This window comes from Arvicanthis niloticus, chromosome 13 (assembly GCF_011762505.2).
Source record: "Arvicanthis niloticus isolate mArvNil1 chromosome 13, mArvNil1.pat.X, whole genome shotgun sequence".
In the NCBI taxonomy this organism is placed as follows: Eukaryota; Metazoa; Chordata; class Mammalia; order Rodentia; family Muridae; genus Arvicanthis; species Arvicanthis niloticus.
The window spans coordinates 63444751-63472679 of NC_047670.1; the positions used below are offsets into that span (position 1 = coordinate 63444751).

The 27929-nt window shown below is 42.4% G+C and overlaps 1 protein-coding gene across 4 annotated transcripts in view; it reads left to right on the forward strand.

The window, feature by feature from the left end:
- The window catches only part of Zbed4 (zinc finger BED-type containing 4), a 37659-nt gene extending 19447 nt beyond the window's left edge, over positions 1-18212 (forward strand). For 3 of the 4 annotated variants that reach the window (XM_076911849.1, XM_034515932.2, XM_076911850.1), the window contains one exon: positions 13103-18212. In XM_076911849.1, coding sequence (XP_076767964.1) covers positions 13413-16916 — 3504 coding nt within the window. In that variant the 5' untranslated portion in view covers positions 13103-13412 and the 3' untranslated portion in view covers positions 16917-18212. Of the gene's footprint in view, positions 1-1207; positions 2194-13102 lie in introns of those variants that run through there. The other variant, XR_013103416.1, reaches the window with a different exon arrangement.
- The last annotated feature ends 9717 nt before the right edge of the window (positions 18213-27929 follow it).

A 27929-nucleotide genomic window follows, 5' to 3' on the forward strand; every position in this document is an offset into this window, starting at 1 on the left:
TTTAAGTGTGAAGGCTATGGGGTTTCAAGATCCTTGTTCACAATTGGGATTAATCTCTGTGGGGTTGGGAGAAATGGAAGATGATTTTTGTTAGACTATTCCCAGGGGGCAATAGATAACACAGCTTCACAAGGCACATTGACAGGTGCCATCCCCCGGCAGGAATTAGAGTTTAAGTCCAGGTCCCTTGTAAATTTTGGTACCTTGTAAGTTTTTCTCCAGTTTTAAAATGCCACAACCTTCCCCACAGTGCCCAAATGAAGTTTTCATTCTTCTGTCTAGTTCCTTCTCCCTGAAGGGAGAAGAGTTTGCAGAGACCTGTTTTTAGCTGAGGTTGTTTGTCAGTTGTAATGATATCTAAGATTTTTCCAGTGTCTGTTAGTCAAAGTACCCATTTCTAGGTGGGGGTCTATCCAGGTTACCATAGGTAAAGGTATGGATGTAATCTGTTAGGACAAGGCTAATATTATGATTTCTGTAGTATAAAATGGGATCAAGAACAGGAGTTCAGGTTAATGATAAAATATTAAACCTTGGAAATCTAATCTTAAGGGAATTCCATTCAGCCACTGTCCATCTCTGGTAGCCCATCACTACTTCCATGGAATCGAATCTTCTGGTGCCTTTTTGGGATGTGAATAGTGAATGCAGGCAAGAATACTCGCAACCTTAATGGGCATCCAGAGAATCATGATGTAAGGACTCTTCCATCTGGGCTCAAGGCAGTCAGTTTTAAAGTAGCAGATCACCATGGTATCACTAGGTTGAATTCCCTGGACCTGAGGAAAGATCTTCTCCAGAGTCAATCGCAATTTCTTCAGGGATTCAGAGATCAGGGAGTCTGTTAACAGCTTTTGATGTACCTGGAGGATGTAGTGGTGGTGGTGGTGGTAGTGGTAGTGGGTGTCCATAGACTATTATATGGGTAAATTTTTCATGGTAAGGGGTACAATGGGCCCTTAGTAAGACAAAAGGCAGGAGACCAACCCAGTCTCAAAAGTATATGTAAGACCTCTTTTAAAGTCCTATTTATCCTTTCTACCATTCCTGAACTCTGAGGGTGATGCATACAGCATAGTTTCCAATTTATATTGAGAGCCATTGAAATCAATTGAGATAGCTTGGCTGTGAAGGCCCAGCCATCATTGGACCTGAGAGCTAAGGGAAGACCAAATCTTGAAATAATTTCTAATATTTATTCTTTCAGTACTATCTGGACCATTTCTGTTCAAAATGGAAAGGTCTCTACCCAGCCTGAAACAGTGTCAACAAAGACCAGCAAGTATTTATATCCAGTGGCCCTTGAAGTTTAACTTGAGTAAAGTCCAATTCCTAGAATCCACCAGGTATTGTGTCCTTGGAGGAGTATGTCCTTGTTGGCATTTACCTGAGCACAGATTAAGTAGCAATCTGAGATGTTTTGAAGTATCTCCTGATGTCCAGGCAACCAAACACAGGGGGAGATGAATTGTGAGTTTTTGGGGTGGGGGGTGACAAATGCATTGACCTATGGAGAGCAATCAGCCAATTCCTTCCCAGTAACTTAGCATGCAGATTTTGCTGTCTGATAGGATCCAGCATCCATGGCAATTTTGATGAGCTCCCGTACTGGAGTATAATTTGATCCTGTACTAGCTGGTTTTGTGTGTCATCTTAACACAAGCTAGAGTTATCACAGAGAAAAGACCCTCTCTTGAGGAAATGCCTCCATGAGATCCAGCTGTAAGGCATTTTCTCAATTAGTGATCAAGGGTGGGAGGGCCCATTGTGGGTGGCGTCATCCATGGGCTGGGTAGTCCTGGGTTCTATAAGAAAGCAAGCTGAGCAAACCAGGAGAAACAAGCCAGTAAGTAATACCCTCCGTGGTCTCTGCATCAGCTTCTGCTTCCTGTTTTGAGTTCCAGTCCTGACTTTCTTTGGTGATGAACAGCAATGTAGAAGTGTAAGCTGAATAAACCCTTTCCTCTTCAACTTGCTTCTTGGTCATGATGTTTGAGCAGGAATACAAACCCTGACTAAAACAGATCCCCTCTGGAGATTGTGTGAGGGCATCTTTATTGAGGTGGAATGGGGGCTCAGGGATGACCAATACCTACAAGATGGTTTGGGGGCATAGGTCCCCAAGCACTGACTCCATGGCTGCTTGATTTGCAAATTGTTCCCTGGGTCTGGGGGGTTATTGTCCTTTTGATGTCTCTGCCAGTGTATATGTAGTCAGTCTGGCTGGAAATGGCCTCCAATAGTTGGATGATTTCCTATTTGTTTTTAATGGTTTTTCCTTCTGAGGTTAGGCCTCTTTCTTTGTATATTTGTCCGTGAACATGGGCTGTGGCAAAGGCATATTGGCTGTCTTTGTAAAGGTTCACTCTTTCCTTTGACCCATTTCAGTACCTGAGTTAGGACTATTATTTCTGCTCTTTGGGCTGATGTCCCTCCGGATAGGGCTTGTGCCCATATTATTTCTTTCTAGCTTGTAACTACCGCCCACTCCTCCTTACCTTATTCCTTTATGAGTGCAGCTGCTGCCATAAGTGTTGAGGTCAATGTTTCTAGCCAAGAAGGGAACATCCATCAGGTGTGGTTGGGTACCTTGGATGACATCCAGCATCTCCAGGTAGTCATGGATGGATTCCTCAGGGTTATCATATAGAAGCAGGGGACCAGAGTTCATGGCCATGGTTTGTCCTTATTTAGGCAAAGGGTCTAGTATTGGGTTAGGCAGGCATTAGACACCCAGTGGTTAGTGGCATCTCTCTCTCTCTTTTTTTTTTTAATAAAATTTATTTCTTTTATGTATATGAGTACATTGCAGCTGTTAGACACACCAGAAGAGGGTATCAGATCTCCAACCACCATGTGGTTGCTGGGAATTGAACTCAGGACCTCTGGAAGAGCAGTCAGTGCTCTTAACCGCTGAGCCATCTCTCCAAGCCCAGTGGCATCTCTTAATAGGGTCTCTACTGGTTAAGGGGCTGTTATGGTCAGAGTCTGTCCCAGAGTAAGTTTATCTGCCTCTTTTATAAGGATTGAAGTAGCTGTTATGGCCCACAAACAGGAAAGCCATCCTAACTAAGGCCATGGGATCCAGTCTTTCTGAGATAGGGGTTACTGGCCCCTCTTAGCAACCACTTTTTTTTTCATGGACACAGAGATGGAAGTGCTTGGAGAAAGCAGTGATGTGTAAAGCCGAGTGGCAGGAGGGAGGGGTGCTATACTAGAGCCTTTCAAATTCTTAAAGGCCTGTTAGTGCTCCTTAGTCCGGTCCAGAAGGGTATGGCCTTCTGCTGTGGCCCAGTAGAAGGGCCTGATAATTTCAGCAAACTTAGGTATCCAGGGGCAACAGGACCTGATGGCCCCAGGAATTCCCTAATTTGCTTTTTGGTGGTTGGAGTAGGAATTTTTTATTATTACCTCTTTGGAGGCTTTTGACAATAGTGTTTTTCCTTTTTAAAATTCATATCCCAAATAGGTGATCTGGAGTATACAAATCTGAGGTTTCATTTTGGTGATCCAGAAGTCTAATTGAGTCAGAGTTTGTTTGTTTTATTTTTTATTTTATTTTATTTTGGTTTTTTGAGACAGGGTTTCTCAGTATAGCCCTGGCTGTCCTGGAACTCACTCTGTAGACCAGGCTGGCCTGGAACTCAGAAATCTGCCTGCTTCTGCCTCCCAAGTGCTGGGATCAAAGGCATGAGCCACCACTGCCTGGCGATTCAGAGTTTATAAGAGACACCTCACCACCACCATCATCATCATCATCTCCACCACCCCCAGTGGCTTAAACAGTCTTCTGTCTTTGGCTGCTAACAGTAAGTTGTCCACATATTGAAGTAGGGCAACTTGTGGATACTTAACTATGGAAATGACTCAGATCCTGGTTATGTGCCTCATCAGAGATGGTAGGAGAATTCTTGAACCACTGAAGTAATCAGGTTCTGGTTTAATTGCCCCAGTATTTCCAGATCAAGATTAGTTCCTTCAAATGCAAATATGGGATGGCTTAATTTTGATAAAGGGATAAAAAGGAATACATCCTTCAAACCCAGCACAGTATAAATCTTATATTCATGTGGTAACACGCTGGGCACTGTTAAGGATGGGGGACAATTAAGTGAATAGTTTCCACCTGCTTGTTTACTTCCTTTCTGTCCTGTACTGGTCTACAGTCTTTGAATTCTAGGCCTTTGATCTGGTAATAAGGGAATGTTCTAGGCTGATTGCCATGGAGTTAGTATGATTGCTTTCAGAGAACATTTAATATGGACCATGAGCCCTTCTCTGGCTTCTTTGTCTTTGGCACATATTTGGCCAAATCAGGAAGTTTTCTTCAGCACAGATGGTTGGGACATCCCCAATCAGCTGTTCTTTTAATTCCCCTTCAGGGCCTTGAGTCAGGCTCTGTGAGGGGAGGTACTTCTCACTCGGGACAGGTGATGGCCAAAGCTTTGGTTGGGCTCCCTACTCGTAACAGGTATACCTCCTAAGCACAAGATAGTTGCCTGGAACTTATTCAGAAAGTCTCTTTCCTGCAAGGGGAACAGGTATTTGGGGATAATGATGAAAGAATGACTGACCATCCTCTTTCCCAGATTAACAGTCCATTCTGTCATCCATTTATATTTTCTGACTTCCCTTATTGCTCCCCGCACCTCCATTGTTTGATTGGTGAGGGGCCCAGGGGCTTTTGTAATACCAAATGTGAATCCCCACGTTGACTAGGAAGTTTACAAGTTGGCTTCCAATTGGAAAGGTAACCCATAGGCTCTGGGGAACCATGGGCCCACTATTCCTTTAAGGGTAAAACTGGTGTTGGCAGAGGAGGGCCTGACTGTTTCTATGGAGGACATTCTTTTCGATGTCCCAGTTCTTTGCTAAAAGTACATTGGTCTCCTTGCAGAGCTTCCTCTTTTTGTTATATGTTGTTTGCCCAGGGGCAGGTATGTAGCATGCCATTGTAGCCAGATTCTTTCCTTGTTAATAAATAGGTCTTCTTTGCTGTCTCTATTGTCAAACACTTTTGGGCTATTTCTAATAACTATGACCTGCACTTCCTATAAACTCATCCGTTCTCTGGATTTTCTTACGTATGTCTGGGGCCAACTGGGCTACAGTGGCCAGGTTAATTTCCTTAAGGTTTGCCAAGTCCTCCAGGTCTATGAGAATATATAAGCAGTAAGCCTTCAGCAGGTGTTTGAGAAATACTGAGGGTGATTCCTTTGAGTGTTGCTTACATCTGTTACCATAGATAAGTTAGTGGGCTTTTGGGCTGTCTGCTTCAGTCCCTCCAATAAAGCCTGGTGGCACTTACCAAGTGACCTACCTTCCTCTGTCCTGTAGTTCTAGTCAGGTCTCCGGCTGGTCAGGATCTAATCAACTGCATCTGCCCTCTGTTCATTTGTCAGTGTATCCATTCTGGGTAGTGTTTTAGCTGCTTCAGGCTGAATCTGTTCCCTCTTTTCCATAGTAAAAGAGAGTACATAGAATCTGTTGGCAAACATCCCAAGTAGGAAGATGGTTAAAGAAGACAGAGTCAGTTACAGAGATTAAGGAGCCTGGGTCCATGCTAAAACGGAGAGTCTGGTTCTTCCAGTTATAAAGATCGGTTGTAGAAAAAGAACAGATATATTAGTTGTTAGAGCAGGAGAGTATCTGGTACAGGGGAAGAATAGGCTGATGTCACCTCAGAGAAACCATGAGGGAGTTCCTAGTGAGTGTGGGGAGAAGAAAGTATGGGGTAGATGGGTTGAGCTGGTTAGTAGAGCAGGGTTAGAGGGGGTAGTAGAATGAGGTAGCTGAGGTAAGAGTTGGGGTTGAAGTGGAGGCTGGGGGATGGGAGGTAATTGGGCATAAAGGCTATTATATGGGGACATGGGGGAGTCCTCCTGAGGGTCTTGGTTTTTTTTTGTTGTTGTTGTTTGTTTTTTGGTTTGGTTTTTTCAAGATAGGGTTTCTCTCTCTCTCTCTCTCTTTTTTTTTTTTTTTTTTTTGTTTGTTTGTTTGTTTTTTGTTTTTGTTTTTCGAGACAAGGTTTCTCTGTGTAGCCCTGGCTGTCCTGGAACTCACTCTGTAGACCAGGCTGGCCTCGAACTCAGAAATCCGCCTGCCTCTGCCTCCCAAGTGCTGGGATTAAAGGCGTGCGCCACCACTGCCCGGCAAGCAGACAGATCTCTTGAGTTCCAGGACAGCCTAGGATACACAGAGAAACGCTGTTTCAAAAAATCATAAAATCTTAAAATTCATTAATTACTTTCAGTTTTTGTAGATTTCTTATTACAATGTAACTGGAAAAAGGAAGAATTTCTGCTTCAAGTTTGTTTGCGTGTGTGTGTGTGTGTGTGTGTGTGTGTGTGTGTGTGTGTGTGTTTGAGTCCAGGCTGTCATGGAATTTGTAGAATAGGTTGACCCTGAACTCACAAAGATCTGCCTGCCTCTGCCTCCCAAATGCTGGGATTAAAAGTGCACCATTATACCTGGCTCCAAATTCATGTCTTTTGAGGCTTTGGCTGTTCTGGATCTCACTGGGCTGGGCTCAAACTTACCGAGATCTACCTGCAAAGGGCACACAGGTTAGCTCTCATACCTTTTGCATCCCAAATTCTGGGATTAAAGGCATGCATGACAATGTCGTGTGTGTGTGTGTGTGTTTGATTGTTTATTGATTTCCCAAGACATTATTTCTCTGTGTAAACCTGGCTGTCCTAGAACTCACTCTGTAGACCAGGTTGGCCTAGAACTTAAAAGAGATCTACCCATATCTGCCTCCCAAATGCTAGGATCAAAGGCATGTGTCACCACATCCATTTTTTGTTTTTTTTTTGCATGTAACTGTTTGCCTTTTATTTCTTTTCACCTGACTGACTGCCCCACCCATTGTGACTGGCTGAAAGTGATGAGAACAACCTCCTAGAGGTGTTCCTGATTTTAGGAGGAGTGTTAAGGGTTTGTCTAAACATGGAAGATATTACAACTATTTTTAGATTCCCCTTAGCAAATCATGGAAGCTCTTTTTTTTTTCTCCATTTGCTGAGGCATTTTGACATGAATGGGTGCTGAATTATGTAAAGTGCTTTTTCTGCATGTAGAAATTATCATTGTTCTCTCACTGAGGTGAAATATAGTTATTTTTGTGAGAATTCAGCTTGACCTGACCACAGCCTTCCTGAGTGGAAACTGCCACAGTTGCCTGACTGATCCTGGTGCCTTTCCCTAAAGTACTTCTAGCACACTATAACCAAAACTATTAAGATGTTACATGCAGCTTTGTGGGTGGATGTTGGTGATGTGTGGCTCAGGACTGTGCCAGAAGTCAGTAGTAGCCTGAGATAAACAACCTCGGATGGTGTCACTTCTGTTGTACTTGGAAGCCCCCTTCCTTTGACTGAAATTGTGAGGATCTTTGATCTTACTGCTACCCAGGACCACACTTATGTCATCTGGTAGAATACTGGTGTCTGGTATGAACATTTCTCTTGGATAGTGTGGTAGTTTGAATAGATATAGCCGCCCCCATAGATTCGTGTGTTTGAATACTTGCCCCATAGGGAATAGCACTATGGATTTGGCCTTGTTGGAGTAGGTGTGGTCATGTTGTAGGAAGTGTGTCACTGTGAGGGTAGGCTTTGAGGTCTCCTATGCTCAAGCTACACCCACAGTCTTCTGCTGCCCATGGATCAAGATGTGGATCTCTGGGCTCTTCCAGCACCATGTCTGCCTGCACGTTGCCATGTCTCCTGCCATGGCAGTAATGAACTAAGCCTCTGATATTAAGCCAGCCCCAAATTACTGTTGTCCTTTATAAGAGTTGTTGTAGGGGTGTCTTTTCACAGCCATACAACCCTAACTAAGACAGGCAGTATGGTAGTTTGAATGAGAACGGCTGCTGTAGTATAGGCTCATGTCTAAATGTTTGGGCTGCAATTGTTGGAACTGATTGGAAGATTAGGAAGTGTGATCTCTTTGCTGGGGGTTTGTCATTGGGATCAAGCTTTAAGGTCTCAGAAGCTCATGTCATTTCCAGTAAACTATTTCTATCTGCCTTGTGATTGTAGATCAGATGTAAGATTTCAGCCAGTTTTTCAGTGCTGTGCCTGCCATGCTCTAGACCACGCGTCCTCAGTTAACTGCCTTTTATATGTTGCTTTGCTCATGGTGTCTTTTTACACCATTAGAGAAGTAACTAAGGCAGGTAGTATCTGGCAGTGGATCTGCTGGATGACATCCTAAGTCTGTTTAGCTTTTTTGGAACTATTAGGCTGCTTTCCAAAGTACTTACCTGTCTTCTCTGTACAGTAGTATTTGACAGTTTTGTTGCTCTGCATTTTCATGGACACTTAAGTTTTTATTCCATCCATCTTAGTGTGTTGCATTAATGTATTAGTTTGATTTGCATATGTTTTTAAATTGCTGTTTAATTTTCCAAATCTAGCATCTAGTCTCTTATTCTGCTCAATTTTGTTTTCTATATTAAAAATACATGTGTAGCCGGGCGGTGGTGGCGCACGCCTTTATTCCCAGCACTTGGGAGGCAGAGGCAGGCGGATTTCTGAGTTTGAGGCCAGCCTGGTGTACAGAGTGAGTTCCAGGACAGCCAGGACTATACAGAGAAACCCTGTCTCGAAAAAAAACAAAAAACAAAAAACATGTGTATAGTATTGTATGAACTATATATTGTTTTATGTACAGCTGTTTATAATTGATTTAAGTCACATATGTGATGAGAGCATTGTTCTGAACTGTGCTTTTTCTTTCTTCTTGAGTTTTATTCATTATTCTCTCATACAGTATATCCCAACTGCAGCATCCCCTCCCTCCATTCCTCCCAGTTAGTTCCCTCCCCTCCCTCTACTCTCCCTCAGATCCATTGCTCCTTCATTTCCCTTCAGAAAAGACAGGGCTTCCCAATGATGTCTACTAAACATAGCATAACAAGATGCAATAAGACTTGGTAGAAACTCTTATATCAAGGCTGGACAAGGCAACCAGTAAGAGGAAAAGGGTCCCAAGTTCAGACAAAAGAGTCAGAGACACCCCCTCTCTACTGTTATGATTCCTGAAAAAACTATAACAACCATAGCATGTATGCAGAGGACCTAGTGAAGACCCATGCAGTCTCTGTGATTGCTGCTTCAGTCTCTGAGCACCTGTGAACCCTGCATGGTTTATGCTGTGGGACATGTTCTCCTGGTGTCCTCAGCCCCTCTGGCTCTTATAATTCTTCTTCCCCATCTTCCACAGGGTTCTCCTAACTGCCTAATGTTTGGCTGTGGGTCTCAGCATCTGCTCCCATCAGTTGCTGGATGACATCTCTCTGATGACAGTTGGACCAGACACCAATCTATGAGTATAGCAGAATATTGTTAAGAAGCATGTAATTTACTTTTTTTTTTTTGGGGGGGGGGGGTCAGTTGTATATGACTCTGAGCCATCCAGCTTCCAGTTCCTGGCAGTCCAGGCAGTGTCAGGCATGGGCTTCCTCTCTTGGCTTTGGCCTCAAGTTAGACTAGTCATTGGTTTGCCACTCTAACAAGCTCTGAGCCACTGTTGCCCCAACACATCTTGCAAGCAGGTCAGGTGTGGTTTGAAAATTTTGTGGTTGGTGTCTTGGTCCCACCAGGTTACCAAAGATGGTCAGTTCAGGCCCAGTATTTGCCATTACTAGGAATCTTCCTTAGGGTCCCTTCATTTAAGTTCTAGAAGTTTCTACTGCACTAGGCTATATCATCCCAAGTGCCCCCTATTTTAGTCATCCCTCCTGCTCCCATCTGATCCCTCCTGTTCCTATCCTTTAGTTGACCTGAAAAATCTATTTCCCATTCCCAAGGAGATTCCACTTTCCCACCCCCACTCCACCTCTGTGTGAATATGCTACAGTGTACATGAACAAACATGTAGAAGCCAGAAGTCAACCCTGAGTGTCATTTCTCAGGAGTTATCCACCTTGGTGTTTTGTTACTTGTTTAAGACAGGGTCTCATTAAACTTAGAGCTTACTGAGTTGACTAGGCTGTCTGGCCAACAAGCCCAGGGGACCCACCTATTTCTACCCCTTACCCCTTAGCACTAGGATTACAGGTGTACACCATCATGGCCAGCCTTTTATTATTGTCACATGCATGTGTGCACACGTACACACACTTATAAACACAACCTGTTGAATTCATTTAGTGTTGCTCTTATGTATATGGGTTTAGAGCTGGCTATTTGGGATTGCATCACCTATTTGAAGTTTGTCCCTGGAGCAGACTAATTCTCCTCTCAGCAATCAACAGTTGCCTATGGTTCTTTATCTAGGGTCGAGGTCTTGTGAGATTTACCTCCAAGCACGTTGGTATGTCAACTTGTGTTATCATTGTACAGGTCTCGCTTATGTAACCATACTGAGATTTTGTGGGGATAGCTTCCTGGTTATTTTATAACACTATCTCACAGCAGAAGCCCTGCTCCTCTGGCTCTTAGTCATTTTGCCATCTCTTTCATGTTTCTTGAGCCTTCTGTGCAGTCACTACACTACTTATTTTTTCCATTTTGACCAGTTTTGCCTTTCTGTATTGCTCTGTCTACTGCAGAAACAAACTTCTTTGTTGAGGGATGAGAATTACACTTAATCTTCGGGTCTAGTATTTAGAATGCAGTTGAGAATTATACTGGTTTAAGGAAGTCATAGAAGTATATTCTTCTTTAGAGTTCTTGGCCTTACCAACCACAGATAATGTGCATAGCTTTATGTGGGTTCTGTGTATTAAACAGCTTTATGTGGGTTCTGTGTATTAAACTCAGTTCTCTTGTTTACATAGCAAGGACCTAGCATCTCTCCAGTATGTTTCCTGGTACTTAATCTTAATGCTGATTGGTTTTTTTAATGTGGTACTGAGGATATTCTACCCCTAACTATTTTCCTCAGCCCTTGAGTTATCTCAGTCAATTTTGTTTATGGCATTTATTTTTGAGAATGTCTTCTTTCAAGAAAACTGATAGTTTTTATTAACTTTGCCCCAGGCAAGTTTGGCATAACCTTATTGTCAATATAAAGTCTTATTCTAAAAACTGCCTGATTTGAAAAGAAGTGATAAGCTTCGTGTGCTGCAAATTCAGAGGTATCATGCTTAGACCCTTCACCAAGGTGCTCAGTATGGGTCTTAGTAGCTACTCAGACACTGTGCTCAAGAACCTCTCAATAGTTTTGCCACTTGCTGTTGTGCCCAGCAATGTCTCATGAAGCAAGTTTGTAATGATGACAGTATCTGTGGTGTTGTGGGATCACCACCAGAGAAGACCATTCAGACATGGTTTAAACCAGTAGAAAGTATTAGTCAGCCAGTGACTACGTTGGGCTTTCAGGATCCCAAACCAACCCCTTCTCAGGGTGAGCTTTCAAGCACAAAAACCATGTTGTAGTTAACAAGTTAACCAGAAGCAGAACTACAGAAGCCAAAAAGCAAGGTTAGTACATTTAGAGACTTTCTCAGAATTGTAGACTTTAATGGTCTTTATTTTCAGGTGGTGCTGTCTACCAGTTGTATAGCCAGAATGGTACTTCTATTATGGAGCCAGTTGTGCTAAGGTCTGGGGCCCTGTTTATGTTGTTGCCACATGACAATGTTAGCTTTTGCTGCTTTGGTTTACATTTATTTATTTTGTGTTGAGGGCGTATGTGCCAAGGGGCGGTGGGGGGGGGGGCATGTCAAAGGACAACTTGGAAGAAGAGTTGGTTCTCTCTAGGATGTGGAGTCTGGGGATGAAACTTGAATCATTAGGCTTGGCAGTAAGTGCCCTTACCCACTCAACCATCTTGCCAGCCCTTTTGTTGCTTTTTAAACTGTTCCATGGATATATTCTCCTTTGGATTTCAGTCTTGAGTTATTCTGTGAATTGATTATTTCATAAGAACATTTGGAATTTTTAAACTCCTATCTTTACATATTCTACTGGAAGGCAGACTGAGTTAATTTCAAGGAATTTAGGATTTAAAGTAATACTGTGTAGTGCCTCTGGTAAACTGAAAGGTAAGACAGACCTGGAGAGATGGCTCAGCAGTTATGAGCACTTGTTCTTGTAGAAAGCCTGGATTCAGTTCCTAGAGTCCACATGCTGGTTCATAACCTTCTGTTTTTGCAGTTCAAAGGGATCTTACGTTCTTTTCTGGCCTCTGTAGGGTCTGTATGTGTGCGGTGCACAGATATACATGTATGCAAAACACTTATACATGTTATTTTTTAAAATTATTTTTGTCAACAGGGTCTCACTATGCAGTGTGACTAGCCCTAAACTTACTGTGTAAACCAAGCAAGCCACAAAATTCCACCTGTCCCTGCCTCCTTAATGCTGGGATTGAAGGCATCTGCCACCACACCCAGCAAAAATTAAAAAATCTTTGTTGTTCATGGTGGCACATACCTCTAATCTCAGAATTTAAGAGACAGAAGTGGTAAATCTCTTGGAGTTCAAGGCAAACCTAGTCTACATACTGAGTTTCAGACCTGCCAGAGCTACATGATGTCTCAACATAAATAAATTAACACATAAAATAATTAACAAATAAATCTTAAAGAAAAAAATGGGGTGGGGGCTGCAATCAGGATGAAAAGTGAATAAATTAATGGAAAAAGGCAAAGAAGGCTGTAAATTCCTTGGGAAATTCTCTTAGTGTCATCATTGCTTCTCATGCATATTCCCTACTCCTTTAGTGGTAGGACACTGGAATTTGAATTTATATCTTTTTGCTGTATTGAGGTTTTTAGGGTTTTGTTTTGTTTTTATGTAAACGGATTGCAAAATGTCACTAGCAAGATTTTTTAACTTTAGCTTTCTTTCTCTTTTTTTAAAAGATTTATTTATTTTATGTATTATGTGAGTGCACTGTCACACACCAGAAGAGGGCATCAGATCCCATTACAGATGGTTGTGAGTCACCATGTGGTTGCTGGGAATTGAACTCAGAACCTCTAGAAGAGCAGTCAGTGCTCTCAACCCCTGAGCTATCTCTCCAGCCCCTGACTTTAGCTTTCTATCATGGAAATTTTTCTCCTATATATTTTTTTCTCCTATAAAATATGTTTTGAATATACAGTTCAGTTCCATGCTTAATTAGGTATTCTCTGTTACAGGAAATGCAGGACTGTGTGTGCCTTCAAGATGGTGGGGCTCCTGTCTTGGAGAAGAGGAAGAAGTCTGTGCTGCATGCATTGGTGTGCTCCTGCAGAACAGCACTCCATGCCCTGTGATCGTGTGCTTGTGTGAGCGACAGACTTGGCTTTCCAGTGACATTCATGGTCAGCCATAGTAAACAGCCTAGAAAATGAGATTATGAAAAAGTGAATAAAATCTACTTTAGGGGTCACAAGTGGACATTATAAGCAGTTTTTATTAACCTAAGATGTCAGAATGATAAAGCAACCAGGATAATTATGGTTGGCCATGGAGGATAAGCAGGAAACTTGTCCCAGGGTGGACAGAGATTTTGTTTCTGACAAAGTAAATTTCAAAACCGAGGAAGAAAATGATGATCAGATTCCTTGTCACCGTTTGGAACAAGTGGACTTTAAAAGTGAGTCAGAGGATATGAGACAGACAGACAGTGGCGATGAACAAGCAGAAATCAGGGCAGCAAGCTGTGCCTGTCAGCCCTCTGGGAAATTTTTACCTGCCGAGAGCGAGGATGACTATGGGTCACTCTTCTCCCAGTATAGTAGCACACTGTACAACGTAGCCATGGAAGCTGTGACCCAGAGTCTTCTTTCCAGTCGACACATAAGCTCCAGGAAGAAGTCTCCAGCTTGGAAGCATTTCTTTATTTCCCCTCGAGATAGCACTAAAGCAATATGCACATACTGTATGAAAGAGTTCAGTAGGGGCAAAAATGAAAAAGACCTGAGTACAAGCTGCCTCATGAGACACGTGAGGCGGGCACACCCCACCAAGCTCATTCAAGAAAATGGAAGTCTATCAGCAGGGTCCTCCTTCTCCTCTCCCTCTCTTCTGCTTCCACCACAGCCTGCAGATGTGGGAGACCTTAGCACTGTGCCTGTCAGACTGGTCCAGAAAATGGCTCCCAAGATCCCATCCCCTGACCAAATAATGGAAGAGTCTGTGACTGTAGTCTCTTCTGAAGAGGTGTCCTCTGATGTATCTATTACTGAAAAGTATAGCAGAGAGGAGACTTTGGCAGGCTCCTTCCCCAGCCTTTCCATGCTCCATTATGATGACACTTCAGAAACCATGGCAGACAGAAACCTTTCACTTCCCAAAAGCACATCTGGGTCCAGGAGGAGGTCAGCCGTCTGGAAGCACTTCTACTTGTCACCCCTCGATAGCTCCAAGGCTGTCTGTGTCCACTGTATGAATGAGTTTAGTAGAGGGAAGAACGGGAAGGACCTGGGCACAAGCTGCCTCATCAGGCACATGTGGAGAGCACATCGATCCATTGTACTACAGGAGAATGGGGGCAGCACAGGTATCCCACCATTGTACCCTATGCCCCCAACCCTGCTGCCTGCCCTGCTGCCTCCAGAAGGGGATCTCAACTCTGCATCGTTGTCTCCAGGGAAACAAGTCAAAGAGTCCCTTTCTGCCTCCTCATCCCCAGACAGGCTTCCTGAGGACCTGTCATCACACACTAATCCTGGGGACGTGTCCCGGGAAGATGTGTCCATGTTGTCATCCTCTGATGACTTGGGGGAGGCCTCTGTAGTATCCTCTCCAGAGAAGCAGTCAGCAGACACAGCAAATCCAAGGTTTGAATCAGGCACTGTCTTCCAGCAAAATAAGAAGGTGATGAGAAGACTGAAGTCAGAAGTCTGGCATCACTTTTCCCTGGCCCCCACGGATAGTCTCAAAGCAGTTTGCCGGTACTGTAGCTGCGTTATTAGTCGGGGGAAGAAGGGAGATGTTGGCACCAGTTGTTTGATGCGACACTTGTACAGACGCCACCCTGAGGTAGTTGGGAACCAGAAGGACTTTCTGGGTGCAAGTTTGGCAAACTCTCCATATGCCACTTTGGCTTCTGCAGAAAGTTCCTCCAAATTAACTGACTTGCCAGCAGTGGTCAGAAAAAACCATCAAGGTATGTTTCCTGCTAATAGCAAGAAGACCTCAAAGCTGTGGAATCACTTTTCTATTTGTTCAGCAGACTCAACAAAGGTGGTGTGCCTGCACTGTGGCCGGACCATCAGCAGGGGCAAGAAGCCCACTAACCTGGGCACCAGCTGTCTCTTGAGACATCTGCAGCGGTTCCATGGCCATGTACTCAAGAATGATGTCTCAGAGGCCACTCTGCCCCGTTCTCCAGGCATCCGGAGGCCTCTGGGCATAGAGCTATCAGGGGCTTCCTCTTTCCGTGACTCCACAGAGAAGTTCTATGACTCTCATCCAGTTGCCAAAAAAATCACAAGTCTCATAGCTGAAATGATTGCACTCGACCTTCAGCCATACTCCTTTGTAGACAACGTTGGCTTTAACAGGCTGCTCGAATACTTGAAACCTCAGTACTCTCTACCGTCCCCTTCCTACTTCTCTAGGACAGCTATCCCAGGTATGTATGATAATGTGAAACAGATAATTATGTCACATCTGAAGGAAGCTGAGAGTGGCGTGGTCCACTTCACCTCCGGAATATGGATGAGTAGCCAGACTCGTGAATACCTGACCCTTACAGCTCACTGGGTCACCTTTGCATCTGCTGTCCGACCACATTGTGAGGACCACCATTGCTCAGCACTTTTAGATGTGTCACAGATCGACTGTGACTATAGTGGAAACAGCATTCAGAAACAGCTGGAGTGTTGGTGGGAAGCCTGGGTGACTTCCATTGGCCTTCAGATTGGCATCACTGTCACTGACAATCCAAGCATAGGGAAGATGCTGAGTGAGGGTGAACACTCAAGTGTGCAGTGCTTCAGTCACACAGTGAATCTGATTGTGAGTGAGGCTATCAAGAGCCAGAGGATGGTGCAGAACTTACTGAGTATTGCCCGGAAGCTGTGTGAGCGGGTCCATCGGTCACCCAGAGCAAGAGAGAAGTTAGCAGAACTGCAGAAGGAGTACGAGCTGCCACAGCACCAGCTGATCCAGGATGTCCCATCCAAGTGGAGCACATCATTCCACATGCTTGAACGTCTCATTGAGCAGAAGAGGGCAGTTAATGAGGTATCCATTGAGTGTAACTTCAGAGAGTTGATCAGCTGTGACCAGTGGGAGGTCATGCAGTCTGTGTGCCATGTGCTGAGACCATTTGATGCTGCAAGCCGAGAGATGAGTGCCCACATGTCTACACTGAGCCAGGTCATCCCCATGATCCACATCCTCAGCAGGAAAGTTGAGATGCTATTTGGGGAGACAATGGGCATTGACACCATGCTTAAGTCCCTGAAGGAAGCCATGGCAAGCCGCCTGTCTGCCACCCTCCATGACCCCAGGTACATCTTTGCCACACTGCTGGACCCTCGCTACAAAGCTTCCCTGTTCACAGAGGAGGAGGCAGAGCAGTACAGGCAAGACTTAATCAGGGAGCTAGAAATATTGAATTCTACCTCAGAGGACACGGCCACCTCCAATGGCTGTGACTCAGGGTCCCCACTTAAAGACACTGGCACAGAGGAGAGTCTGTGGTCCCTCGCACCAATAAAGAGAGATCAGAGAGAGAAGCTACCTGAAGACATGGTGCTTGCATATTTGGAGGAAGAGGTGCTGGAACACAGCTGTGACCCACTTACCTACTGGAACCTGAAGCGGTCATCATGGCCTGGACTGTCTACCTTAGCAGTCCGATTTCTGGGCTGTCCCCCAAGTACAGTCCCCTCAGAAAAGCTGTTTAGCACACCCATGGAGGCTGGCAGCTTTGGCCAGCCCAGGCTCATGATGGAGCATTTTGAAAAGCTCATCTTTTTAAAAGTAAATCTCCCCTTAATATGCTTTCAGTATTGAACTCAGAGATGGAGCCACCAGACTGGAAATGTGCTTCAGAGTGCTAGCTATTGTACCAGGGCTGACTCGCCTGGCAGGGCCATGTAGGACACCAGACCAGGCATCTGGGGCTCCCTGCCAGTTCTCCCTGTAATATCCACATGTGCCTTACTCCTTCAGGCCAGGTGTCGAGGTGCGTTTTCAGAAGCCCGCTAGAAACAGTCTTGGCAATTATGAAATAGGATGATCAGGTTTAAAACTATAAAGTTTTTTTTTTTTTTTTTTTTTTTAAGAGGGGTAATTGTTTTACTAGAATGGAAGGAAGATGTAAACAATTTTATTGTGTAGGGTTTTTATTCAGTTGTGTAAAAACCACAAATCAGGTGCTGTATTTTAATTAAATATTTTAATTGCAACAAAACAGCTTTTGTGGCTGTTGAATGAGACCTGTAAATAGGAGGTGGAGGTTAAGCCATCCTGACTGAACAGTTCTTAACCACAGGCTCCAAAAGTATGTCGAAGAGAGAATATTCTGGAAACTGTTTATGTTACAGGACCAGGCATTTGAAAACAAAACTGAACTTGGGCATACCATGGAGTGTCAGGCACATGGCTAGTTGGTCATAAGAACGTTCCCATGTCAGGTGTTGCATTCAGGTTTGACGTGGTCAGTTAACTCAGAGATACCCCCGCTTATCATGAGCTCCTTGCAATTGGATCCAAGTTTTAAAGTCATGCTTAGGACCTCACCAGTGCATGATATGACACGTTTACAGCAGATGGCCTGTTGATCAAATCTCCATGCCTCTGATTTATTTTTGCGTCTCTATACAATAAAGCTATCTCATAAGAAGTATGCACTGACCCCCCTCACAGTTTGACCAGATATAGCTCAGATTCTACTTTGAGGAGGTAGCTTGTTGACAGGGAAAGCGCTTGTTTATTGCAGTCATGAGAAAAGCCTTAGGCATTTAGATTTTTTTTTTTCCTATGATAGGGAAGCCTCAACCATCATTGGGACATTATAGAATCCCAAGGATATTAAAATGAAGTATCAGCTATCAGATTCTTTACCAGACTCCAAAGTTTTTGCTTATAATGTCTAAACAAATGTTTTTCATTTTCTCATTTCAAATCAATTAAATACTATGGGTGAAACAAATCACTCATTTGCCTCTGACCTTTTAGAAAAAAAAAAAAGTATTGTTGAAATACTGTATGTAGGCTCAGTCTGAATTTGTGTGGACTATGCTTTAGTGTATTTATAAATGATGAACTTGGATTCTGAAATTAAAACTTTTTATTTGCGATTTTCTATTGCTGACTGGTACGGCTTTTTATTTTTAGAATAATAAAACAGGAATGTTTTTTTATGTGTTAACACATACAAACTACATCTAAACTGTTTGAAATGTCAGTGTAGTCACAAGTAGGACCCTGGGGAGGAGAGGCAGTATTCCTAACAGCTGCATTTTTGATGATGGTAATGGCAGTAGAACTCTGCATACCTGTCTGCATATCCCTCCTTACCTGATGGTAATGGCGGTGGAACTCTGCATATCCCATCTGTGTATCCCTCCTTACCTGATGCCTGTGCTTTTACCCCCTAGACACCAGCCTGTTTCTTTTTGAGGCAGGATCTCATGTAGCCCAGGCTGGCTGCCAATTCACTGTGTAGATAAGGATGAGAATGAACTTAAACTTCTGATTCTTAACTTTTCTACTTTCCAGGTGCTGAGATGACAGGGTGTGTTACCATGCTTGCTTTTATGTATTTCTAAAAATAGATCAAAGAGTTTGGTACATGCTAGGCAACTGAACTACATATATCCCCAACCCCTCACCTGCCATTCTATCCCTGTACATTTTCAGCATCACACTACCATATTCTAGTTTAAATGCTCAAGCCACAGGATATAAAAAGATTGCCAAAAAAAAAAAAAAAAAAAAAAAAAAACAAAAACAAAAACAACAACAACAACAAAAAAAAAAACAAAAAAGAAAAAAGTACTTTGTTTGTCTCAGCAGAAATATGACAACTGACATTGGAAGCACCATTACTCTGAATACTATATTGACAAGCGATAGATGTATTTTGATACCTGGCACCCTCAGCACTAAGGACACAGCTGAGCTATCTCTGTCCTCAGTTGCTAGTACCTCTGCAAGAGAACAGGCAGGAGGCCTAGTGTTGGTTACCGGTTCTCATGGCATAGACTTAGACAGGTATTTGGGTGGTAGATTGTAGGTATATTGAGAATAAATGTGTTCATTCTCAATCATCCTACCTTGACTTACCTTCTGAGTTGTTTGTTCTCCTGCCTCCAGATGACATTTGGGACAGGTTGTTCCTGAATTCTTCCTGTCTACCTGGAGTGACTGTCCTAGTTAGGGTTACTATTGCTATGATAAACACCATGACCAAATTAGGGGAGGAAAGGGCATATTTGACTTATAGTCCATCATTGAAGGAAGTCTGGACAGAAATACAAGCAGTGCAGGAATCTGGAGGCAGGAACTAATGCAGAGGTCATGAGGTGATGCTGCTTACTGGCTTGTTCCTCTGGACTTGCTCGGTCTGCATTATTAAAAGAATCCAGGACCACCAGCCCAGGATGGCACCAGACACAATGGATTGGGCCCTCCCTGATCAATCACTAAGAAAAAGCCTTGCAGCCTGATCCTTTTTAGACAGGGTACCTCTGTGTAGCCCTGGCTGTCCTGGATTCACTCAGAAATTCACTTGCCAATGCCTCCCCAGTGCTGGGATTCAAGCTATGGCCATCTCTGTTGAGTTTTTCTCCCTTTCAGATTACTCTAGCTTGTGTCAAGTTGACATAAAACTAGCTAGCACAGTTAAGTACATGTGACATCTTCCTTAAAGATGGTTCTACAGATTCAACACATGAGACATCTTCTATACAGAAAGGTTCTATAGATTGGTAAGCTGTCAGTAAGGGTATGGGGGAGGATCTGGTGTCCTAGCCACACAGATAATTGCAAAGGTGACCACCAGGCTATAAGCTACATCTGTTCCCAGCCTTCTGTGTGGCTAACAGGTTATGTGTCTCTTCCGTTGAAAGAACAACCCAGTGTTCCTTCCTGGGTCGCTCAAGAGAGTTAAGTAAATGAGATTCAGCCCAGCCCACAAGCAGAATGTGGCTACGTTTGTCTCATGGTCCACACAAAGGGTACTTGTAACTTGAACTCAGACTTGATGAACTGGCCTTCCTCACCCCTGACTCATGGCTAATTCACAGTACTAGACTAAATGACACTCAGCTACAATGTAACGTCTCCCCCTTCCATGCAGCAGATTTCAATATCAAAGAACCCAAAAAATGTTCATTCTTTCCAGTTTAATATTTTTTACTATATGAATATTATTATTTTGTGTTTAAAGAGCCTTTTTAATCATGCATTTTCCTTTATTATATAATCAGTTTTCTCTTGATCTTTTCCTCATGCCTTTTATAGCTTTTCTTCCCATATCACATTTCCTTAAGTTATTATTAGTTTACTTTTTAACCTAATCTTTCTCTACATTATTTTTTACCTTTTCATTTTTGTGACTATTGATATGTTTCCCCTTGGTTGATTTTTATTGTTTCTATATCTGACTTGGTTTGGTAGTGTTGCTGTTACAGTGATTAGTTTTCTCTCAGTGCTACTGACAACTGAGCCTCAAGAGAAAACTGCTAATGAAGAAGACTCTCAAGTGAAACTGGAAGAGAAAGAAAGCTGTCTACCCTGAGGGACATGAACTGTAGCTTATAAACATGAGATACATGGAAAATGAAGGCAGCATGACTCCTCCAAATGATTAGGATTCTTCAATAACTAAGACCAAAGAGCTGGAGATGTTAAAATGCCAGACAGATGGTTCAAAACAGTATTTGAAATGTCAGCCCAAGGGGGTAAATGAAGTCAACTCAAAACTGGACCAAAAAAAAAAAAAAATTAATGAGAAATTCAACAATGAAATTGAGAATTTGGAGAATAAACAAATTAGAATTGAATTCAGGAAATAATTTTTTAAATGGAACTCTAATGAACCAGATTAAACAGAAGAAAGTATATTAACGGTTACAAGCTGAAGAGATGAATTTAGGCATACATGAACATGACCACAACTAAAGAATCTGGGACATGGATCAAGAGATTAAACCTAGGAATGAATGGTATAGAAGAGAAACAAAAGACATGGGAAATTTATTCAATGAAATTATGCCAGAGAAAAGAAAGCTAAAGAACATTAAAAAAAAAAAAAAAAAAAAAAAAAAACAAAAAAAAACAAAAACAGAAATTCCCTCAAATCTAACGAAAAATAGAGACATTCAAGTGGATTTAGAACCCTAACTAGGTATGACCAAGACAACAAGGAAAACCTTTTTTTTTTTTTTTTTTTTTTTTAAAGATTTATATGAGTACACTGTAGCTGTCTTCAGACACACCAGAAGAGGGCATCAGATCTATTACAGATGGTTGTGAGCCACCATGTGGCTGCTGGGAACTCAACTCAAGGCCTTTGAAAGAGTAGTCAGTGCTCTTAACCACTGAGCCATTTCTCCAGCCCCTGGAAAACCTCTCAATAACACATAACAGTTAAAATTCTAAGACTACAGAGGTAAGAAATAACAGAAATTGCAAAAAGATAACTCACAAAGGCAAAGTTATTAGAATATCAGACCTCACCAGAAACCCTAAATACCAAGACTATATAGGATTATTTCAATTTCTGAAGATCAGTATCAGAAGTAAGACTTATTGTAAGTCAATGCAGAAATAAAGAGCTTCCAAGATAAATATAAGTTAAAAATTTTGCATCTACTAAACCAAGGTTGGAGATGCTCCTTAAAGGGACCCTATACGTAGTAGAAGAAAAAAAGATGGTCACAATGTGTAGAGCCCAGGAAAGAATAAATTTCATGAGAGGAATAAATGAGAAGTAGAAAAGAATCAAGCCCACATAAGAAAGGAAACAAAAGATTAAGATGGATAAAGAAGGAAAACAACAGTATTCAAACAAGGAAAGGGAGTCCACAAAAATCACTAATCACTAAATACTGCTCAATAAATATAAATGGACTTAATCTCCATTTAAAAAATACAGACTAGGGATAGAGGGTATAGCTTAGTTGGTTTTTGCCTAGCACCTAGTTCTGGGTTCTGGGTTCCCTAGTTCTGAGTTCAAGTGTTACAGAAGCCCATTGTGGTGCATGTATGTAATCCTAGTACTTGGGAAGTAGAGGCAAGATGATCAGAAGTTGCTATCATCCTACACCTACATAGTTTGAGGCCAGCCTAGGATATATGCAAGCCTGTTTCAAACAAAAGACTAGCTGATTGGATTTTTTTTTAAAAAAAAGAAAGAAAACACACAAAATAAGATTTGGGCTGAAGAGATGGCTTGATGATTAAGAGTACTGTCTTCTCTTCCAAAAATCCTGAGTTCAATTCCCAGATGGTTCACAACCATCTATATAATGAGACCTGATACCCTGATGCCCTCTTCTGTCTTGTAGGCATACATACAAATAAAATACTAGAAATAAATTAATTAATTAATTAATTAACTATTGATTGTTTAAAAGAAATTCACTGCCAAAGACACACAAAGTGAATGTATAGGAAATTATATATGAAAGAAGTAGAAGCCAAAAATGAATAGGAAGACTTATACTTCTGACAAGCATGGACTTTAAGCCAGAATTAAAAATAGATAAGATTTCTACATATTAAAATAAACAGTCTGCCGGGCGGTGGTGGCACACACCTTTAATCCCAGCACTTGGGAGGCAAAGGCAGGTGGATTTCTGAGTTTGAGGCCAGCCTGGTCTACAGAGTAAGTTCCAGGACAGCCAGGGCTACACAGAGAAACCCTGTCTCAAAAAACCAAAAAAACAAAAACAAAAACAAACAAAAAAACCAAACAAAAAAAAACCCTAAAATAAACAGTCCATCAAGAAGAAAAAATAAATGTAAATACATATATACCAAACATTGATATATCAGTTTCTTAACGTTGCCTCTAAAGGGACAGATGGGCCCAGGTAACAAACAATGGGTGATGTACTACCCTAATAGATCTTCTACGTAAGAAAATTGAGGGCTTTATAGAATTAGGACACAAGACAAATGGACAGACATCTGCAGAATATTCTAGCTGGTCAATAGCTATAGAATATGTATTCTAAATGGCAGTCCATGGATCTTTTTCATTTTATTTTCTTTATCGTTTTGAGACAGTCTTACTATGTAACTCTGACTGTTCCAGAACTCACTATGTAGGAAAGGCTGGCCTCAAATTCACAGATCTACCTGCCTCTCTCTGACTGTTAGGATTAAAGGCATGTACCACCATGCCTGGGCTTGTTACATTTTTGAAAGTTATTATTGCATTTATTTATTTATTCTGTGTATGTGTATGCATGCATATGTACCATGGTATGCCCATGGAGGCTAGAAGGTAACCATGCCTAACTCTGAGGTGGTTATGTTACATTTTAGGTCTTAGGACTTTAAACACTTTAAAGTAAGTGTTTAAAGCCAGGTGGTGGCAATGCACACCCTTATTCCCAGCACTGCAGAGGCAGATGCACGCAAGTTACTGTGAGTTAGAGTTTAGCCTGGTCTACAAAGCAAGTGCCAGGACAAACAGGGCAGACAGAGAAACCCTGTCTCAAAATAAGTCTTTACCGTACACATAGAAAACAGAAATATCTAATAATTTTTGTTTGTTTGTTTTTGAGACAGGGTTTCTCTGTGTAGCCCTGGCTATCCTGAAACTCACTCTGTAGACCAGGCTGGCTTCAAGCTCAACAGAGATCCGAGAGATCCACCTGCCTCTTTCTCACAAGTGCTGGGATCAAAGGCATGCCCCACCACAGCCCAGCTAACCAGTGATTATTGCCAGATAATAAATAAAACTAAAAATCAATAGCATGAAAAACTAGTAAAAATAAGCATTAAACAATATACTTTTTCTTTTTTGTTGTTTTTTTGTTTTTGTTTTTTGTTTTTTTTTGTTTGTTTTCCTTCAGGTAGGAACTTGTGTAGCTCAGACAAGCCCAAACTTGTTCTGTGGCCACAGTTGACCTTGACCTTACAATTCCACCGCACCTTACAAGCACTGGGATTGCCAGTATGCACTACCAAGTCTAGCAAACAATATGAGTCTGAGACTGATTGGTTCATGAAGAAGAAATCAAAGGAAATTTAAAATTTCCTAGAATTGAATAAAAATGAAAATACCTTACCAGAACCTTTTGTAACACAGCAAAGACAGTTTTAATACAGAGTCCTTACATTACGAAACAAAACCCAGAATGCCTGATGTTATGGCATATGCCTTTAATCCCAGCACCCAGGTGTCAGTGGCAGGAGTTTGAGGCCAGCCAGGCCTTTGTGACACCGTCACAAAGAAAACAAGCAGGAAAATCAGGCCTGATGGTGGTACTCTGTCTTAATAAGAACAAGGGAAACAGCAAATCAGGTGGCAAGAAAAAGCAGGTGTCAAGGTAGAAACAAAGAAAGAGCAATACAAAAGATCAAGAAAACAGACTAGAAACAATGAAGAAAAACAATGCAGACAAGCAACACTGCAAAGGATCAAAGAAACATGAGAAACAATGCAAAGAATTAATGAAACAAAGGATTGAGTTTTTGAAAAGACGAAGTTGCAAAGCCCTTAGCTAAATACACAGAAGTAGTAAGAAGCCGCATATTAAAATTAGAAGGAAAAGGGGTACATTATGACATAGAATACTGAATTCGAGAGGATCATTAGGAAATACTTTTGAGAATTTACAATTAGAATCTTTGGAAGAACTGGGTAAATTTCTAGGCACATGACCTACCAAAATTTGACCAAAAGGATATGAACAGCTTAAAGATGTCTTTAATGAGAAATGAACTTAAAACAGTATAAGAATCTCCTTATCATCCTGGAAGGATGAGGTGGCTCTGTGGGGGAAAGAGCTTGCTATGTGAGTGTGGTGGTTTGAATACGCTTGGCCCAGGGAGTGGCACTATTAGGAGGTGTGGCCTTGTTGGAAGAAATATGTCATTGTGAGGGTAGGCTTTAAGACCCTCCTCCTAGTCATGTGGGGATTAGTGTTCTTCTAGCTGCCTTCAGAACAAGAGGTAGAACTCAGCTCCTCCAGTGCCATGCCTGCCTGGGCACTGCCATGCTTCCCACCATAATAATAGACTGAACCTTTGAACCTGTAACCCAGCCCCAATTAAATGTTGTCTTTTATAAGAATTGCCTTGATGTGGTCATGGTGTCTCTTCACAGCAGTGAAACCCCAAGTAAGATAAGAGTATAAGGACTTAAGTTTGAATTTCCAGAACATAGGTAAAAGATGGGCCCTGCAGTTTATGTATAATCCTAGCACTCCTACAGAGAAATGGAGGCACAGGCAAGAAAGTCCTCTAAACTTTTCAAGTAGCTGGTCTTTTGTATATGAACAGCAAACCATAAAGAGATGCTGCTGCTTTTTTTGTTTGTTTGTTTTTGTTTTTTGAGACAGGGTTTCTCTGTGTAGTCCTGGCTGTCCTGGAATTCACTCTGTAGACCAGGCTGGCCTCGAACTCAGAAATCCACCTGTCTCTGCCTCCCAAGTGCTGGGATTAAAAGCATGTACCACCACTGCCCGGTGAGATGCTGCTTTAAATAAGGTAGAAAGCAAGGTTGTCCTCTGACCTCTCCACATGCATTGTGGTGTACATGCACCTGCACTACCTACTATACACGAACACGCACACACACACAAATATGAAAAGTCTAGGACCAAATAGATTGATAGCTGAATTCTATGACAAGTTTCAAGAATTACCAATATTTCTCAAAGGAGTAGAAAGGGAAAGAAATCTTCCAAACTTATTTATAAAATCCAGTACCAAACTCCTGAATGAACTACTTGAAACTAAATTCAACACATTTAAGATCAAATACCACAATAGAGTTGGCTTCACTCTTTGAGTGCTAATATCGTTCAAAATATTCAAATCAGTAAATGTTATTATGATAATTATTTTGGTTAACTTGACTATATTTGGAATGAACTATAGTCCAGAAATGAAGGGCACATTTGTGATCTTGAGGTGTGAAGACAACAGGCTTTCAATCCACACCTTTAATCTGGACCTGCTTGCCCCTGCCTTGCTAGCACATTCCCTCACTGGTATTGGAGCCTACCTCTTCAGAATTTCAAATACAAATACAGAAGACCAGATGAAACACTCAGCCTTATGGCACTGAATACCTACTGGATTCTTGAATTTTATCTTCACAGCTAGCCACTGTTGAATTAGTTGGGCTGCAGCCTATAAGTCATTCCAATAAATTCTCTTGTGTGTGTGTGTGTTTGTATGGAGAGAGAGAGAGAGATTCATTCTGTAAATTCTGTGACTCTAGAGAACCCTAATACAGTTATATAGTACCCTAAGTAGAATCAAGGATAAAAACCATAGGCTCAGGCTGGGGATGTTCAGTTGATAAGAGTGTTTGCCTAGTGTCTTAGTGATTTATTGCTATGAAGAGACAACATATTCATGGCAAATCATTAAAAAAAAGCACTTAGGGGCTTACTTATGGTTTCAGAGGCTCAATCCATTATTGTCATGGCAGTGAGCGTGATGGCACAGATGTCACTGGAGCAGTAGACAGGAACTATTCTGATCCACAGGTACAAACAGAAAGCCCACCCTACTGACACTGTCTCCAAGAAGGCCATTGTCGTGCCCCGCTTGTCCAGCAAGGAAGACGCGACAAACCGGATCCTTCTCAACAGCCTTTATTAGAAGCACTCTTTTAGGTTTCTGGGAGAGACTGCCTCGAAAGCCCAGAATGGGCTGCTTATATACCCCCAGCCCTGGGCGTGGCAAAGCGCATGGAGGTGCCCGATTGGTCAATTTGCAATGACTCATTAGCATACCCATTAGCATGCCCCGCCCAGGAGGGGGTGATTGGCCAGGTTCGTGGTACCCTAGTGGTACCTCATTTGCATGCCTCGTTTGGGAGGGGCTGGAGTCAAATTCCTAATGCGCAGTGCACTGATAGTTCTACCTGAGCCTAAGTAGCCGCCATCTTGGATTGTGCCTCAGAGCGGCTGACACGCGAATGTCAGCGCTGTCAGCCGCTTTGAGGCTGGGGCGCTGCTTCTCTCAGCTGGCAGCCGCTTTTCAAAGCAGGCATGGCTGCCGCTTTTCAAAGCAGGCAGCCGCTTTTAGTCAGCGGCGCCATGAGTAAAAACGGGCAGCCGCTTTGAGTCCGCTTTACCAAGCTGACAGACCTGCGGTGCCTTCCAGCCGTCAGGTCTGCTTCAGGTCAGCTGCTTACAGGCCATACCTCCTTAGTCCTTCTCAAACAGTGCCAATCCCTGGTTGACCAAACATTCAAATATATGAACCTATGGAGGCCATTCTTATTCAAACCATCACACCTAACATGCACAGAACCCTGGGATTGCTCCCCAGTACCACAAACAAACAAACAAACAAAAGCAGCTGTGAGGACTAGAGATGCTTCAGCATTAAGAGCTCATAACCATTTGTACAGGAGTAGGTTCCCAACATCCATATGGTGACTCCCAACCATCTCTAACCCCAGTTCCAGGAGATTTGATCCCCTCTTCTTGCCTCTTCAAGTATATATACATGGTGCACAGACATTGTCTGCAGGCAAAACACTTCTACACATAAAATCTTAAAAAGTAACAGAACCAGGAATGCTCCCACACACCTTTAATCCCAGCACTTGGAAGGCAGAGGTAGGCAGAGTTCTGCAAGTTTGAAGTATGCAGCCTAGTCTACATACCAAGTTTCATGACAGCCAGACTACATAGTGTTGTAGTCACTGTTCTATTGCTGTGAAGAGACACCATAACCAAGACAACTCTTATAAAAGAGCATTCAATTGGGGCCTTGCTTAGAGTTTCAGACATTTAACACTTAGTCCATTATCATGGCAGGCAGAACTGCAATATGTGTTGTGCTGATGAAGTAGCCATGATCTACATCCTGGTCTGG